The sequence below is a fragment of the Mya arenaria genome, chromosome 15 (genome assembly GCF_026914265.1).
Source record: "Mya arenaria isolate MELC-2E11 chromosome 15, ASM2691426v1".
Lineage (NCBI taxonomy): Eukaryota > Metazoa > Mollusca > Bivalvia > Myida > Myidae > Mya > Mya arenaria.
In genome coordinates this window covers 47,946,839-47,964,350 of record NC_069136.1, presented here as the reverse complement: position 1 = coordinate 47,964,350, position 17,512 = coordinate 47,946,839, and the positions used below count along the sequence as shown (strand labels likewise).

The 17,512-nt window shown below is 36.9% G+C and overlaps 1 protein-coding gene across 1 annotated transcript; it reads left to right on the top strand.

The window, feature by feature from the left end:
* The first annotated feature begins 11,896 nt into the window (after positions 1-11,896).
* LOC128219433 (uncharacterized) lies at positions 11,897-17,281 on the top strand. The gene is made up of 8 exons (XM_052927242.1): positions 11,897-11,975; positions 12,739-12,902; positions 13,266-13,390; positions 13,937-14,085; positions 15,608-15,668; positions 15,934-16,093; positions 16,714-16,843; positions 17,097-17,281. Exons 1-8 carry the CDS (start codon positions 11,897-11,899, stop codon positions 17,279-17,281), a joined length of 1,053 nt encoding a protein of 350 aa, XP_052783202.1.
* Positions 17,282-17,512: the final 231 nt, after the last annotated feature.

Below are 17,512 nucleotides of genomic sequence, written 5' to 3'. Positions count from 1 at the left end.
GAAAAAATGCAATATTTTAATATATCGTTGCTGTCAACCTTCCTTGTTCAGTGGTTATTAAACAACAACTTCTCCTATCCGACTCGTATAATTATATAAATAGCACAGTTTCTCTTTTCAACAAAATGTATGCTAATATGTGTGTTCTTATTTCTGATACATGTATGCTTTTTAAGTGTCATCCTTGTGTTGATTTTTTGTTCATATTTGTAATAAAACTGATGCCCACATGGGCATAGTTCCTGAATAAAACTGAGGAGCTGACAAATCTATGTCGTTTTTTATCAAATGAAATGTAGTCGACGATATAAATCGCTATGTGGGGAATGTGTAGGGAAATTATTTTAATTGCCAAATGTTAAAAAAGAGAAATCGTATGGTATCAGATAAAATATCAATTGTGTATTCTTGATCGCCTGAATGCATATGTAAAACATTTGTTCATTGAAATATAAACAGATATCTCCATAATTAATAATATGAACTATCTTAGAAGAAGCACCGCCCCCCCCCCAAAAAAAAAGGAAGAAAATAAAGAAAAACAACAGCAAATAAATAGATAATGAATACTCGTTTAAAAACTCAGCACACATTTGGAGATCAAGCCAGTGTTTGTCTGACGTTCAACCCGATTATATTTGCTGGCCATTTCTTTAGCCTGAAGTGCATTAAGAGCGAAACTACGGAATGCCGTTGAATGTGTTGATCTGAAACGCGATACTCGATAGTACGATAATGAAAACGCGAAATCACGAAACTACGATGGTGAAAACGCGACAGTACGGTGATGAAAACGCGACAGTACGATGATGAAAACGCGACAGTACGATAACGAAAACGCGACAAAACGACAGTGCAATGATGATTAAACTATTGCGTTCTCACCATCGTATTATCGCGTTTTCATCATCGTACTATCGTAGTGTCGTGTTTTTATTATCGTACTGTCGCGTTTTCAACATCGTAGTTTCGTGATTGTGCGTTTCATGATCGTACTATCGTACTGTCGTGTTTTCATCATCGTACTATCGCGTTTTCACCATCGTACTATCGCGTCTTCATCAGCGTACTGTCGTATTTTCATTATCGTACTAGAGAGTTTTCATTATCGTACTGTCTTGTTTTCATCATCGTTCTATCGCGTTTTCATTATCGTACTGGCGTGTTTTCATCATCGTATTATCGCGTTTTCATCATCGTACTGTCGTGTTTTCATCATCGTACTATCGCGTTTTCATTATCGTACTGTCTTGTTTTCATCATCGTTCTATCGCCTTCCGGTGCGCATGCGCATAGAATAATTTACCCTCCATGTTTCAAAATGTCGAATGCAGGGGTGTGCTTCATAGCATTTTACGATCTGCCATTATCGTAAATGTACGCTCATAATAACGACAAACTTAATGACAATTACAAAGGCGTTTAAGAAGCGTCTCGTAAACTCTCCAGTCATTTAGAAAACCAATAACAATAACGCAACGTTCAAGCGAATGACACATCCTAAGGTAAAATGACGCCACCTCATATACACCTGATAGGAGCACCTTTTTTGAATGATGATTCTACTACGACTACTGCTTCTGCTACCACTACCACTATCACAACTACCACTACTACCATTCACCACTACTACAATTCACCACTACTACGACATCTACTACTACTACTACTATTACTACTACTACTACTACAACTACTGCTGCTGCTGCTGCTGCTGCTGCTGCTGCTACTACTACTACTACTACTACTACTACTACTACTACTACTACTACTACTACTACTACTACTACTACTACTACTACTACTACTACTACTACTACTACTACTACTACTACTACTACTACTACTACTACTACTACTACTACTACTACTACTACTACTGCTGCTGCTGCTGCTGCTGCTACTGCTACTACTACTACTACTACTACTACTACTACTACTACTACTACTACTACTACTACTACTACTACTACTACTACTACTACTACTACTACTACTACTACTACTACTGCTACTACTGCTGCTACTGCTGCTACTGCTACTACTACTACTACTGCTGCTGCTGCTGCTGCTGCTGTTACTGCTGCTGCTGCTACTGCTACTGCTACTGTTACTACAACCACCACTACTACTACTACTACTACTCGCGGTCTCTTTTCTGGTTGACTTTATGTTGCTTATGCTGCTATTGTATCTGTAATATATCAGTCTTGCACGTTGTATTCTTAAAAATGCGTCTAAAATAATAAACAAGCACTTGTGGATTATTGTAGACGCTTTCGTTCAAAGAACACGGCATGATAGTGAGTGCTTGCTTGTGACTAATTGAACACACATTTAATCTGTGGTGGTGTTGTTGGTGGTGGTGATGGTGTTGGTGGTGGTGCTGGTGCTGTTGTTGCTGTTGCTGCTGCTGCTGATGATGATGATGATGCTGATGATGGTGTGACCTCAGAAGTATTGCATTTGGAAAACTGTTCGAAGATCCTGTTTTGACTGGTTGGTATTATTGTATAAAGACAATTAAATATTTAATCTTTTTTGTGTCAATCGTTGTTTTAGCTTTTAATGAACAGTATTTCAGTTCAATGCAAAATGCGTGATAAAAGTTTCAGATGAAGACATGATTCAATGACTTAATACAAGCACCCCTGAAACCGACATTATATTACATGGAGGGTCAATTCTTCTTTGCGCATGCGCACCGGAAGACGATAGTACGATGATGAAAACACGACAATACGATGATGAAAACACGACAGTACGATGAGGAAAACGCGATAGTACGATGATGAAAACACTACAGTACGATGATGAAAATGCGATAATACGATGATGAAAACGCGACAAAACGATGAAGACACGACATTACGATACTACGATGTTGAACACGCTAAATCACGAAACTACGATGGTGAAAACGCGACGGTACGATGGTGAAAACACGATTGTTTATCGCATTATCATCATCGTACTGTCGTATTATCGCGTTTTCGTTATCGTTATGCCGCGTTTTCATCACCGTACTGTCGTGTTTTCACCATCGTAGTGTCGTGATTTCGCGTTTTCATCTTCGTACTTTCGAGTGTCGCGTTTTAGATCAACACATTCATAGGCGATGGCCCTAACGGCATTCTGTACGAAACACTATAGGCGCTTTTGTTGATACCAAAGGTTAGTTTCAGTTTTAGTTTCAAGGGTTTCGGCAGTTAAGGAGAACTGTTTCGAAGGTTTTCCTTGAAGTTCCAAAAAAGCATAATTTTGTGGTCGGTATCAAAACAATGCGGGGCTTTAGCATATTGCCATTAATTTTGAATATATTCAATTTCATTCGATAGTTTGTTTGAAACTGTTACGACAAGATCACACCTCGTGGAACCGGTAAAGATTACATCAAAAACGCCCTTTATGTTAGGTTGTGACATGCATCACTTTTGGTCGGATGCAAATTTTATTTCCGCGGGCTTCGTTCCATCGTCGTTTATATAACACTGCTTGTAAATGTCGCAGGGCCGTACCTTGTTCGTAAACAGAAACAATCTCATCCATTATTAATATTATCATTCATGTGTAAGTATTATAAAAAAAACGTTATGGTGGATAATTTATTTCACATAAAAACTCCAAAATAAGCATTAACGTATACTTAAAACAGCCAATATCCGTTCTTGCTTGAGGAATAAACAAACAACAGCCACCAACAACGGTATTCCGGATTGCAGTTCAAAATTAAGCGGAAATCCGTTTCAAAATTAAATGGTAATACTGTTACCAAGAGGGGAAGTGGTGATACCCTCGTACGATTTAAATTTGGTCTTAATGTTTTAGTCACCTACGATACAAGACATATGGTAATAAATACTTCGAAAATAAGTAAACATTAACTAGAATAGAGTTATTTCCAAATGAAATACAGCCAAACCTTTTTAGTTTTCCAAATGTACATTTATACCTTCACGGTGACAGACGGAAGTGACGCTTGCCCCTAGTTTCGCTCGCACGACGTAACGTAAAACGCACGTATCGAAAGTAGAAACAAGTAAGTCATCTCCGTTACTAATATGAAGAGTCTCATATTTTTGTCTTAAATCAATTATTCTTCTCACACTTGAATCATTTCACTATATCCATTTGTATGGGGGTTTTAGATATTTCATAATTGTTTTAAATTTCTAGATCTAAATATTGCTTAAATACATGAGTCCATTTGAAATGATTTACCATTGTTATTTTTCACCATTAGTGATAAATCCACGTATAAACCTCCTCATATATATGCACGAGGTTTACTGTTTGAATTTTACGCTTTACCAAGGGCAGTAATGTCAGGTGCGTCCATGCTTCCCGGTTCATTGTTTTGAGTGAAAAACGTCCTCGATTCGGTAAGTATTACCACTGTTTTCTATATGTTTCAACGATAATTTTTAGAAACGACCTTGTGCACCGAATGAAGAGCAATTGCTCGTTTACGAAGACGCTTGTTTTAGATCAGAATAATGTCTGTATTAAAATATCTCGTGAAAACAATGCACGTTCTTTCTAGGCTTCCCGACTCACTCAATGCATATTTTGCTTCAAAACAACTATTTAATACCGTTCTCTTGCGAACAAACCCCACCAGATGCTTTGTTTTGGACAATAATAGTATTGCTATTGTTTTTCGAATGCAGACAGCCAATTTTGGAGTTAAAACGGCTCATTTACGAAAATACTTGCTGGTTCATTCTGAACATTTTTAGAACCTAGGTTCATCCCAAAATTGGAAGATCTATGGAACATTAAAATAACGAATAAAAGGCGTCGATTTTTTTTTAAATTCATGTATATGTTCTAAAGCACGTCTAAGAAGGGTAATTTTGTTCAGGCAGTGTGTGTATACCTCGTGATAAATTACGTCATAATTATATGCTACGTCGGAAGGCATCTTTCTGCTTAAAATGAAGACTTAAATCGAAGATAACTTTTCAATCACAACACCATTTTAAATGAAACAAAGGACAGTCTATGCCACCTAAGGAGTCCCGCCTTCGTTGTGTTACCGGAGTTTAATAATGTAATTAGTTTCAACAAACACTTCGACAAACCTGTTTCCAAAATAATGTTTTGACAATGCTCCGTCAGACGGCCGTATTGTGAAAAGTTTTGTCGAAGTGTTTTAAGAAACTAAACTCTCAATCAAACACTGGTAAACGACCCAAGGCGGGGCTCCGTTAGCGGCGTAGACTTCGCTTTATTTCATTTAAAATGGTGAAGAAATATGAAAGTTATCTTTGTTTAAAGTCTTCATTCGAAGCAAAATTTTGTTTTCGGACGTAGCGTTTATGACATTATTTATCACGTGGTATACACACTCTGACAGGGCTCTCTACTTAAAGTAGAACTGACATTATTTTTGGAGGTTATATAGTACGTCAAGACAGTTATGTCTTTACATAAAACAGTTTTAAGACCTTAAATTGTTGACTGTTTCCTGCAGGTTGTCTCCCTTTTTATTTCGATTTCCAGAGAAAACATATAGCACACTCTTTAAGGTAAACTCTTAGTTCCTTTTCATCGCTATTTCCTAAAAATAGTTTTAAATATTCCACAATTTTACCTTACATTATTACATTAGCAATTTTTAAAGGGGCTGTACTCCGTATGATGAAATAACGAAAAAGAGAGAAAATTGTCGAAACCTGACATAAACTTCGTATCGATTTGTACAATGCAATGAAACTTACTAACCGAAGTACCACATAGTTCAAAATTAATATATTTTTCGCTGTTTTTTTCGGGGTTTTTTCAATTAAAAAAAATATACTAGGTATGTCTTCCTAGTGGAATTCATTCCCGTAATGCGTGATTCGCTAGTCGATGTTATCACGTGATATAACCAAGTTAGGTATATAGCTCAAATATTCCAACGGTTAAGGGTAAGCCTTCGTACCACAGTGGATACCACACTGGACTGCAATTTTGGCGACACCGGTTCCAACCTGGTCTCCAACTCGATTTTTTTTCTACATTAATGATATGAAAGAGTAAAACATTTCCTTAAATACTTGTCCTGAATTTCTTTACAGAAAGAAAACCTTTTTTGTGCTAATCTGGTGTATAGTGCCTTAATATATATATAAAGAACCTATATTTTTATTTTATCATCAAGTATGCAGAGTTCATTTATTATGTCGTTTATATGGACTACCTTAAAACGTTTTGTTTTTTGTCTATTTAGATTCAGGTTTGATCTCTTCTTTCGTTTCATCTTTTATTCCTTGAAAATATAAATTATATATCTGTACACCCTCTTATTTAATTAAATAATTAACAAAATTAATAGTTTTGAAAAACTAAAACAAAACGACTGGTTATTCGGGTAAATACAGTGTGCCATAGATCTTCCAGATTTGGGATGAACCTAGGTTCTAAAAATGTACAGAATGAACCAGCAAGCATTTTCGTAAATGAGCCGATTTAACTCCAGAATTGGCTGTCTGCATTCGAAAAACAATAGCAATACTGTTATTGTCCAAAACAAAGCATCGGGTGGAGTTTGTACGCAAGAGAACGGTAATAAATAGTCGTGTTGAATCAAAAAATGTATTGAGTGAGTCGGGAAGCCTAGTAAGAACGTGCATTGCTTTCACGAGATATTTTAATACAGACATTATTTTGATCTAAAACAAGCGTCTTCATAAACGAGCAATTGCTCTTCATTCGGTGCACAAGGTCGTTTCTAAAAAATATCGTTGTAACATATAGAAAACAGTGGTAATACTCACCGAATCGAAGACGTTTATCTCCAAAAACAATGCACCGGGAAGCATGGACGCACCTGACATTACTGCCCTTGTATACTGTGCTTGATATGTTTACCCTTTATATAAGGCCATATGACAATGTGTTAAAAAATGTTTCGTCATTTTCGGTTATTGTCGCTTGAACGTGCTAATATCGGGCTAAATACCGCTAAACTTCGGACCGAAAATCAGCCGATAATGCATGGAAAAGGTGCCAATATGTGAATTGTTTTGTGGTGTTGTTTTTTGCAAGGAAATGACAAGAATGTTATATCGATCGATGCAACACAAGCCATAAGGATATGGAGAAAGTTATCGTTAATATTTTGAACCGTGGTTTAACAATATTCTTTTTAAACATTTTTTCCAGAATATGTGTCAGGGGCTTGTAACATTACAGGTCATAGTCGTTTACCTTTATGACATAGTAAAGCTAGAACACATGTGTTAAAGTTGCACTCTCACAGATTTACCGCTTTGACAGCTTTTTTTATTATTTTTGTCTTGGAATGAGCCAATTTTTGCGTAAACATCTATAAAACACAAAAGATCAGACTGCAGTGTTTCATATTCACGTTCGAAGATTAATGACTTATGGCTAAAAGCGTTTCTAACGCTTTACGAAAAATGCATAAAACATAATGTTTGAAAATAAATATGAAAACCTGCGATCTGATTTTTGTCAGCAGTCTTATAACACTGGTTTCCATGCATTTTCACAAAACTTGGCTCGTTCCAAGAAAAAACTTAGTTGTTTATTTTGCTAAATTTAGAATTGCTTCGTCGAGAATAAGAGTACCTGCACACAGATTACAACTAGCTAGCTCTTCTGTTTACATACTGACAATGTAATATGTGAAATGAGGTCGAAGATAAGTATCATTTTTTTTCTTGAATGTAAAACTACTGATATTAGCAAAACACACATCGGTAAGATTTATTATGTACGAACAAATATGATAACATTTGTTGAATTATTCGTTAATCAAAATATCCATGAAAAAATAGCGATACATGTATTTAAAGCTGCACTCTCACAGATTGAACGTTTTGACAACTTTTTTATTGTCTTGGAACGAGAATTTTGCGAAAATCCATGGAAACCAGTTATATAAGCCTGCCGACAAAAGATTAGAACGCATAGTTTTATATTTAAGATCAAAAATTGATGTTTTATGCCATTAATTTTCGAACGGAAATATCTGATTTTTTGTCAGCAATCTCATATCATAGGTTTGAAGATGTTTATGCAAAAAATGCTCTTTCCAAGACGAAAAAATTGTAAAAGTGGTATATCTGTGAGAGTGCAGTTTTAAGGCTATATATTTAAGAAAACAAATATTATATTTATTATGGAGAAATATAAAGGCTTTAGTTATGCCTTCCTCACGCTTTATTTCACGTATTGTATTATTAACTTAAACATGTTAAACTCACAAGTACCCGTATGGAACTCATTTTTAATGGTCATCACATTGTAATTACCTCCCTTGTTGAAGACTGTCGTCTGTAGCATCATCGAAACCTTGTCTTGTGGCAATATTTAGAATGCTTATTAATTATTTCTCGCTTCAATTGTCACCATAAAAAAGTTTTCACCTTTCAAGAAATAATGCTTTACTCTCCCCAGAACTATTTAAAGACCGATTTGACTATTAACACAATCTGAATCACTGCGCGCATATCCATGACAACCACGAATTATCACATATCCATACGCATTTATTTTCACTACGAACAAAAGAGTTCCAGAAAAAAATACATTTTAACTTAATTTTTTGTTAAACTAAGGAAAAGCATCTACCATAGCCGCTCGTGTAAGAAAGGTTCATCCCAACCCTCATGAAACCTCGTTTCCGCAAAACACCATACGCTCCGGTCGGGATGAACCTATCTTACACTCTCGGCCATAGAAGATACTTATACTATTCATCTTTGCTCCTTTGAAAGCATTTAATCAGCACAAAATACCTTTTTGTCTTCTGATTGGTTGTAGACTCAAGACGTTAAAAATGGTCTCATTTTAAACATGCGTTTAAGAAATGCATGTGATTGGGAAATATGGTCAATTTGGAACCTTCAAAGGCATGGTAAAAAACCTTTGTCACCCGGAACTTCTGATTTATTGAAAAATTGATGGACAAGGATACATCGAGGGGTGAATGCGAAAAGGTTCTAAGTGACATTAAATAAAGAAGCAGATAGAACCTTTTCGCTTTCACCCCTCGACATGCAGTTCGCTCTTCAAGCAGAGGCGGTATATAAAGTTTCACATAACTTTTTAAATATTCTAAAGTGTTAACATGTTTTCCAGTGCTTGAAATAAAAAATAAAAACGTTTCGTGGTTTAGATGTGATAGTTAGTGTTTATTTTTGGTCTTGCACTCTTACTCCCATATAGGATTTACTACATTTAATAATATCGTTTTAATATTCCAAAAAGGATAAATAAATGTCGAAAACAATGGTTCTTGTGAAGGATACTGAGTTGAATTTGAAAGAAATGAGCTTAAAACACAGTGTTTCTACCTTTTGAGACTAAAGTGAATTATTTAGTAAGTTGTTAAAGGTTTATCAGTCAAAATTGATGTTTGTTATACATGTGTATGTATTGATTTTGAATAAGTGTGCCACTTTAAACAAGATGGCCGCTCCGTTTCAATCAGATATCTTAGTCGTAAGCCTTACTCTGCTTATTTTCGTAAACGTTACGGATGAAATAGGTAGATGTCCTAACAATATCTTTATTTTATTATATGCTTATCAATTTCCTTTTCCATATCCAACAGTGCAAATACAGCATGGCTTATTGAAAAATCCGTGTGATGATACTGTCGTTTTCTGATTCCGTATCATGCGAGTACCGTGTGTAATCTCGGAACTACTTTCGCGTTTCTAAAAATAGTGTGACAAAACACTGGTGAAACCTGTCAACTTTTCAATACATTAAATTATCTAACTTTACTCACGCTCCATAAGCATGTAAATATTCAGGAACATGGTTCTCATGTTCTTCAAAGAACCATGAGGATAAGCACCAAGCAGAGAACACTACCAATCTATCTAGACAGCTACTTCAGTAAACTAGTTATTTGCCATTTCGAAGTTTATAAATTGATGCATTAATATCCATGTTTATTATCATAAATATGAGCAGCTCGCCAATACAAAGAAAAAGTCGCAAATTTGCGCTAAAAACGGAGTTTCGCTTGGAATTTCACGATGTTAAGCATTGCGATCTTTATTGGGAAGGGGCCCAAGCACAGCCCGGCGTCGACTCATCGTTTAGAAGATCAACACTAACTGCTAACTTATTCAGAGTTTAGAGTAAAATTCCTACAAAGGGCGCCTGCACCAGCTCCTGAATAACACACATAATATAACTTGAAGAAAACTTTATTATTATTGTACTCCCCATCCTGCCGAATGTTTCACGTCAGTTATATGTCATACTGACCGAAATAGTCGGTGACCTTCATTGTTATGCCATATGACCAATACGTTTCCAGAAAAAAGTCATTAATATTTGACGCCTTTAACCTGGTTCGGGGTTTTATAATAACAAAGTCATAATGTGATTATACACGTGTCGCAGTGGACATAAAATGTAAGAAAGTAATAAAACATCGCGGCACTGGTGCTAATCCAATGAAAATTAACCGGTATATATATGAACACTTTGAGGGGTGAAGGCATAACAAACTTTGACGCTGTCTCAGTGGCTTTGTGACTGACCAGAAATACCTGTAAGTACTTTTTTCCTTTTACAATTTTGATAAGGTTTATGCCTGGCGCAGAAGAAAGTGTTTAGTTTTGATTGGAATTTCAGTTGCTCTGAACACAAACACGTTCATGATAGGGGTGATACAGTCAAAACTCGCTATCTCGAAGTCATTGGGGCCTCGGGAATGACTTTGAGATAACGAGCATTCGATTTAACCGAATTGTATAACTTAACCCAACAAATCCGAAGAAAGTTCGACATAACCAAAGCATCGAGATAACAGAGTTTGACATAGCGAGTTTCGACGGTAAATTGATACCACACATCAGCAAAAGTAAAGATTAAACAAAAACCTCATGTTGCGTCAAACGTTACTTCGTCGTTGCTGTTGTTGTTATGTTACACAATGGCCCGATTGTTCAGAACTTTGTTAAAACTAATAACGGGATTAACAACTTCGTGGTTAACTTTTAAAGGTGAAATATTTGCTGATCGGCTCGTATGTTTAAATAAAAAAAGTACAGTTGAAACAGTCGTCTCACCTCTTGTTAGGAATACTGCACATCATAAGTGTATCTGTGAAACTTAGAGCAATATTGATTTGAATGTTAACAACGATGATGTTAACAACGATGATGTTAACAACGATGATTTTAAGATGATGTTAACAACGATGATGTTAACAACGATGATGTTAACAACGATGATGTTAATAACGTTGTTAACTTTAACAAAGTTCTGAACAATCGGCTCATTTATGTTTGTTCAAAGAAGAAACACGTTTTACAATTGAAAACATAAACGCACACATATTTTTTTCACAGATAAAAAACGTTTTTGTCTTTTATCGTTCATCGATTCATTTTTAATAGCAATGAATGAACTCATTGAATTGTCAAATTTGAGAAACGAAAAACACAATTTGTAACATCATTGTGAAATCTATTTAGGTTGACAATGTTTTTCGTAAGACAGCCATAAATATATTATTTTTGTAGACATAAGAGGCTTTCAGCAAATACGTGTTAGGTTTAACAAAATTAAATATAAAAATCCGGTTTCCCGACCGACCGATGTGTTCTTAACCCAATTATTGCATTGCTAAATTTCTGACCGCTATTTCTTCTCCTTTTGGGTATGTTATTTTGGGTAGTTTCTTATAACGGCAAAACTCGTCATAGTACCGTCTTTATGATGTGCGACAGACCGTTATCATTGACCCAGACGAATTTGCGACAGTTTAAAAATAAAATGGCATTCGAACAACTAAAAATATACCGTAAGTGCATGTATTTGGAAACAAACAGATTATGTTTATAGGGATCACAAGGGATCATCCTGATGGCTATGGTATGTTCACGTAATCTCTTGTTTACAGAAAGCCTTCACAATGAGAACCGGATGTTCCATGCTCGCCTTGGCAGTTCTGGTGGCCACGACCGCTGCACAGACCGCGTTTGATCCCGTCCGTAAGTTTCAAAATGTTGTAATGGTTGTGTCTTAGTTAAGGAACGAATAGTCCTTGTTGAAGAAAATAAGACGATGTATATAACCAGTTGAACAGAACACGATCGGCAACGCAGACTTGGACATTGTTTAATAAACATGGTTCTGATACCTTGGGTTTGTATCAAAGTAATAGATTGCCACATTCTGGGATCATTTGTTTGTCTTCCAATCAATGTATCCTACCATGATATGTTTTTTTCAAGCATTTTTGTTCAATAATTTAAAACGATTTTCCTGTTTTTCAAACTGATTGTTCTTATATTTATCTCTTATAACTAAAGGACTTATGCTCTTCCATATCTTTAAAAATAAGCAAACAACAACTAGTGTAAGACTTTATACATTCCTTTCAAATACTTATATTGGATACGTCAAATCCGGTACCACAAGCTGATTAAGCTGGGTAATTGCGCACCTTTCCCGCAAACTTGTCCCAGCAACTTTTTGTCAATATGGTAAAATTAACTTGCATAGAAAACACTAAAATATACCCAATATAAGCCAAAAACGTGTTTGGGGGAGAGCCAACACCCAAATCATATCAAAAGCTTATAGTCTAGGTTCCGGGGAAAGGGGCGCCCATTTCAAGTTTCGCCAAAGTCACGCCCCTGCTAAAGTCCAATCCTGAAAAAGCATCTAGGTATTATTATTAATGATATAGTCTCCCATAAATCTGCGGTCTATTATAATATTCCCCTTAACATGATTTAATGTCTGTACCAGTGACGGTGGACAGCTGCACAAAGAGCAAGCTCGTGTTGACAGTGACGGGGGCTGAGGATGGGGGTATTATCTACATCCAGGGACAGGACGCCGCATGTCGTCAGACCACCAGCAGCACTTCATCTTCGCACGAAATAGACTTCACGTCGTGTAACCTCCAATGGGTACGTACTCTCTTTTACAATTAATTTCGTTGTATGAACGTAAGTTAACATATGTCATTCCCAGCACATAGTCCTTCACAAAGGAGTCCACCACCACCAGCTATTCAAATCGTGTAACATACAATGGGTGCCTTGACGTGTAACCGTCATGATAAAAAGAACACTTCAGTTATTGAACGTTATCTATAGTTGGTACGATGTAGCTTTATCATTCGTAATATCCACTTGGTATTTCAAACAATGTAGATATTTAACAAGCACTTTCACTTTAAGAATCCTGCGCTGCAAACAGTAGGACATGCCATTGTCGCATGTGTGTTATTGCCCATACAAAACATATGACATTGACCTTGACCTTTTCAGGAGGAGTCGTTTAAAGTGATTATACAAAAGAAGGCTCTGTACCAGACCGGCGCGGACAAGAAGATCCCTGTTATGTGTGTGGCAGATCTCGGGGACCTGACTGTCAGCAACAACATCACCGCCGCGTAAGTAGAACGTACTTCTTCTTACATCAACGTACATACATCAATATTTGAACATTTCTGAGGCTAATGCTTGACACGAGGAGCAACATAGACAAAACTAGAGAACGAAATTCAAAGCTTGGTGGGAAATCAATAGATTAACCTATTTTAATCAGAAAATGACATACAGTAACACTACAACTTGTAATAGGTTTTTTTGGTTTTTTTTGCACCATTAAACCTTTAAATCGGCTTAAGCCAATCACACTCATTTGCTTGATATTAACCAAAAATTGCTTAATAAATTTCATGATGTTGGCGCGAATGTCTCTCTACTAGAAAGTGGGCAAGCATCAACCGTTGCATAATCTACTTATTAAATCCAATCAATTACTCAAAATACTTCAGGAGCTCGTTTTTGTCGGAATCTTTCTAAGTGATTAAAAGTCTGTCCGGCGATCCCATTCGCAAACATGAGCTTAAGATTAAGTCTATATACAATTTGAGAAACTCTTCTCAATTGTTTGCCATCCTCGCGCTATCAAACATTCTTCATTCCTTCTTCAGGGACAAAGATGACGATGCCGGCCAGAACAAGACGGTCAAACCAACAGCAACTATGAAACTGTTCAGCAACGGCGTTGACGTCGCCGGTACCACCGTGAAACTGACCGACACCATCACCATGCTGTTAGAGCTTGATGCCGATTACATCCGTAAGTTTACCTGTTCCGTTGAGACCTTTTAATAAATAAATAAATAAATGAATTTGCTAATTATTACTCCGTTAATGTCAGTGTTGATTTAATAATGTCAGGTTAGTTCATAGAAAATCTGGAGCCACTATTGTACCGATAGTAATAATATAATTAGAAATAACATAATTTGTCTTTTACGGGGGACATTTAGTATTGATCATAACACAAAGATCAGAGTGTAAATAAATGAGATTATGATGAAGAAGAATACGGCAAGTAATGAATCGTATATTCTTAAAACAGCAGCCAACAATTAAGGATTGAACGCAGTAGGATACGCGAGAAAATTCATTTACTCGCTTGTCCTACTGCGTTCATACAGCATAAACGCAAGAAAATGCGATCAATCCTTATATTTATATTTACAAAAAAAATTCAAATAACTATTAAATAAAAGCAGTATCAATTGGGTATTTGTTCTTAAATAAGTGTAACCGACAATATACGTTTGTATAATAAAAAACCTGGTTTTTGTAACGTCTTATATCATTGGTTAAATGATGTCATGCTAATCCAATCGGAACGCAATATTGAAGTAAACAATGACGTCGTAACTCCTTGCGGGTTATACAATATATATTTGCACCTCAACTTCCATTCCTTAAATGAATTGCCTTTCGGCAATTGCGTTCATCAATCGATGAACGCAACATCTTCGGATATGTTCGGATCGTAATTCATTGCATAACAATATACATGAAAGCTATTGATCTTGTTATTGGTTGTATTGTGTCTGCAGGTCCCGTAAAATATAGATCAACATTTTTAAAAGTGTTAGTTTATTATATTTTAAATATATTAGTACCAGAAGTGTTTCAATTTTACGTTTTAAAGTGATTTCAATGGGTTGATCTTTTCCCGCGTTATTGTGACGTCATTTGAAAAAAAGTTTCCGGTTATAGTCGGGTCGTTCTATTTACAGAATGGGTCAGAACGGATTACTGAAAGGTTTTCTTAAATGAAATGAACTATTTTTTTAACAATTCTTGAATGAAATAATGAACTATTGGTGTAAATATAAGGAATGAATTGCGGGGTTGATGTCATTATCGGGGATATGAACGCAATTGGGTTGGTCAAAGTCCTTCGGACTCCACACACATTGACCAACCCAATTGCGTTCATACCCCGATAATGACATCAACCCCGCAATTCATTCCTTAAATGAACGTCAAGTTATGGTTCTTTTACCATTGGTTTACAGATATTTACGCAAAAATTAGCTCTTTCCAAGACAAAAACTAAAACAAGTTGTAAAAACGGTATATTATATCTGTGAGAGTGCAGCTTTAAACACTTTCTGGGATATGGACAAACAGTCTTAGAACGATTTAGCTTAATTTCGCCGACAAGGACGACACCAAGTCTATAACAATACCTCGAAACATACAAGCGAACAGGTGAATGATCACAGAACTGATGTTTTATTATAAGACTTAGAGTTGCTTTCCTAATTCACATGGTTACGCTTATGTTGCAGAGGATTTTGACATCAAGGCCCGTGATTGCACAGCTGACAACATCGAAGTCATCACCAGCTAGTAAGCATACTTGTACACAATCGTTGAAAAGATATTTCAGCGCGTTCAAGATGTTGCCGTTTTGGTAGAAGTTATATGCCGTTTTGGATATTTAACAAGCATCAACACAGTTCTTGACTACAAATGTTATGACAAGTTGAATGAGAAGTGTTATTTTCATTGAGAAATCATTTTTCTTATAAAACTAAATTTTATCCATAGAAACTTTGAAAATTGCAAACATGCATTTTTGTAATACAATGTACATGTTCATCTACTTCTATAGTTGTGCAGCAGACACGGAGCTGTTTCCCCACATGTCCCAGGTGTCGCAGGGCCAACTGTCGGCATCCTTCGGAGCCTTTCGAACCACGTCCCTCGCCGGCGGATCCGTCTCCATGCCTTTCTCCTGTACCCTCCAAGTCTGCCTTGGATCCTGCAGCGCCGTACGTAAAATCTATTAATGAACTCCATTGTACAAATGCATATGCTTTACACCTCTCGCCCGTTTCATGCAGCTCTCATATACCCAATATATTCATTTCTAGTTATTACCCAAAGCCGACCAGTCTAGATTTCGCCTCTCTATACTTGAACCTATTATGCTGTTTACCACGCCCCCCCCCCAAGGTCCGGGGATATACCGGGGATAACGGCGGAAATGGGCCGTGTTTTTTTACCTTCCAAGTGGTCCGCAGTGCCGATTGAATGCAGCGGTTTTGTTTTCGCGCCGAAAATAGCAGGGAATGGCCCTTACCTAGGACGTTCCCGGGGTGCGGGGGCATTTGGCGGGGATTTCACCAGCAGTCTGTTACCGCAGGGCGGGGATTTTACCCGGGACCGGCTTGATCGAAAGTCAAAGTCCCCGCTATTCCCCGCTATTCCCCGCTATTCCCCGGTCCTGGGGGCCGTAGTTATAATTGACTGGTGCATAAGAACGTTACCTTTGGCAATTTTAAACATAACCAAATAACTTCCCAGTTGTATTCAATTGGCGGCCTATTGTTGTATTGTATAATTAGACATTGAATTATTAAGTAAACTAAATGATTCTTTACGCACACAGACTGTATGCACGGACGGTCAGAACAGCTACGGCAGAAAGAAGAGGCAGGCTGAAGACCAGGACAACGACGTGGATGAAATCAGCGTTGGCTCGTCCATCAAAATCACCACCGAGGAGGTCGTCATTGAAGGTGGGTGTCATGCGAAAACACAACACGTAGTTCACAATTTCCTAAAAGCACAGTTTCTGGTCGTCTGCAAATCACCGATAGCCTTGTCGCATGCAGCGTATTTCTGTTATGGAACTTATTCTGTCTTCAGAATAACTTGTGTTTGAAAAAACCTCTCTTTCATCTCAATATTGACATGTTTTATTTGTAGGCAGCTATTTCCTTTATGGGCTATATATAATTACATGTATATCTTATTTTCCCCTCATTTCAGCCCCGGAGGCTAACGACGATTTGTGTATGAACCAGGGTTTGTTTATCGCCTTGATCATTATCATGACGGGCGGCCTGGTCGCTACGACTATCGCCGCTGTCATGATGTTCCGGAAGCTGCAGGAAAAGGCCGGCATCCTCTCCAAACTGAGTGGCGGACAACTCTCACATATGCCCATGGCCTAATTTCCTATCGCTTTAACACGGATTTGTCTCTCAAACCATTGCCCGTCGCGTCTTAATAAAAAAAACTTGGACATTGAAGAATCCTTGAATTTAATGCATGCCACTATAGACTTGAATAAGCAATGAAAAAGTGTCTTACATAAACAATCTGGTTTACCAAAGTTAAATAAACTATTTATTCACAGCATTTGGATCATGCCGTCGTCTCTTGACTTTCATTCGAAAAAGATT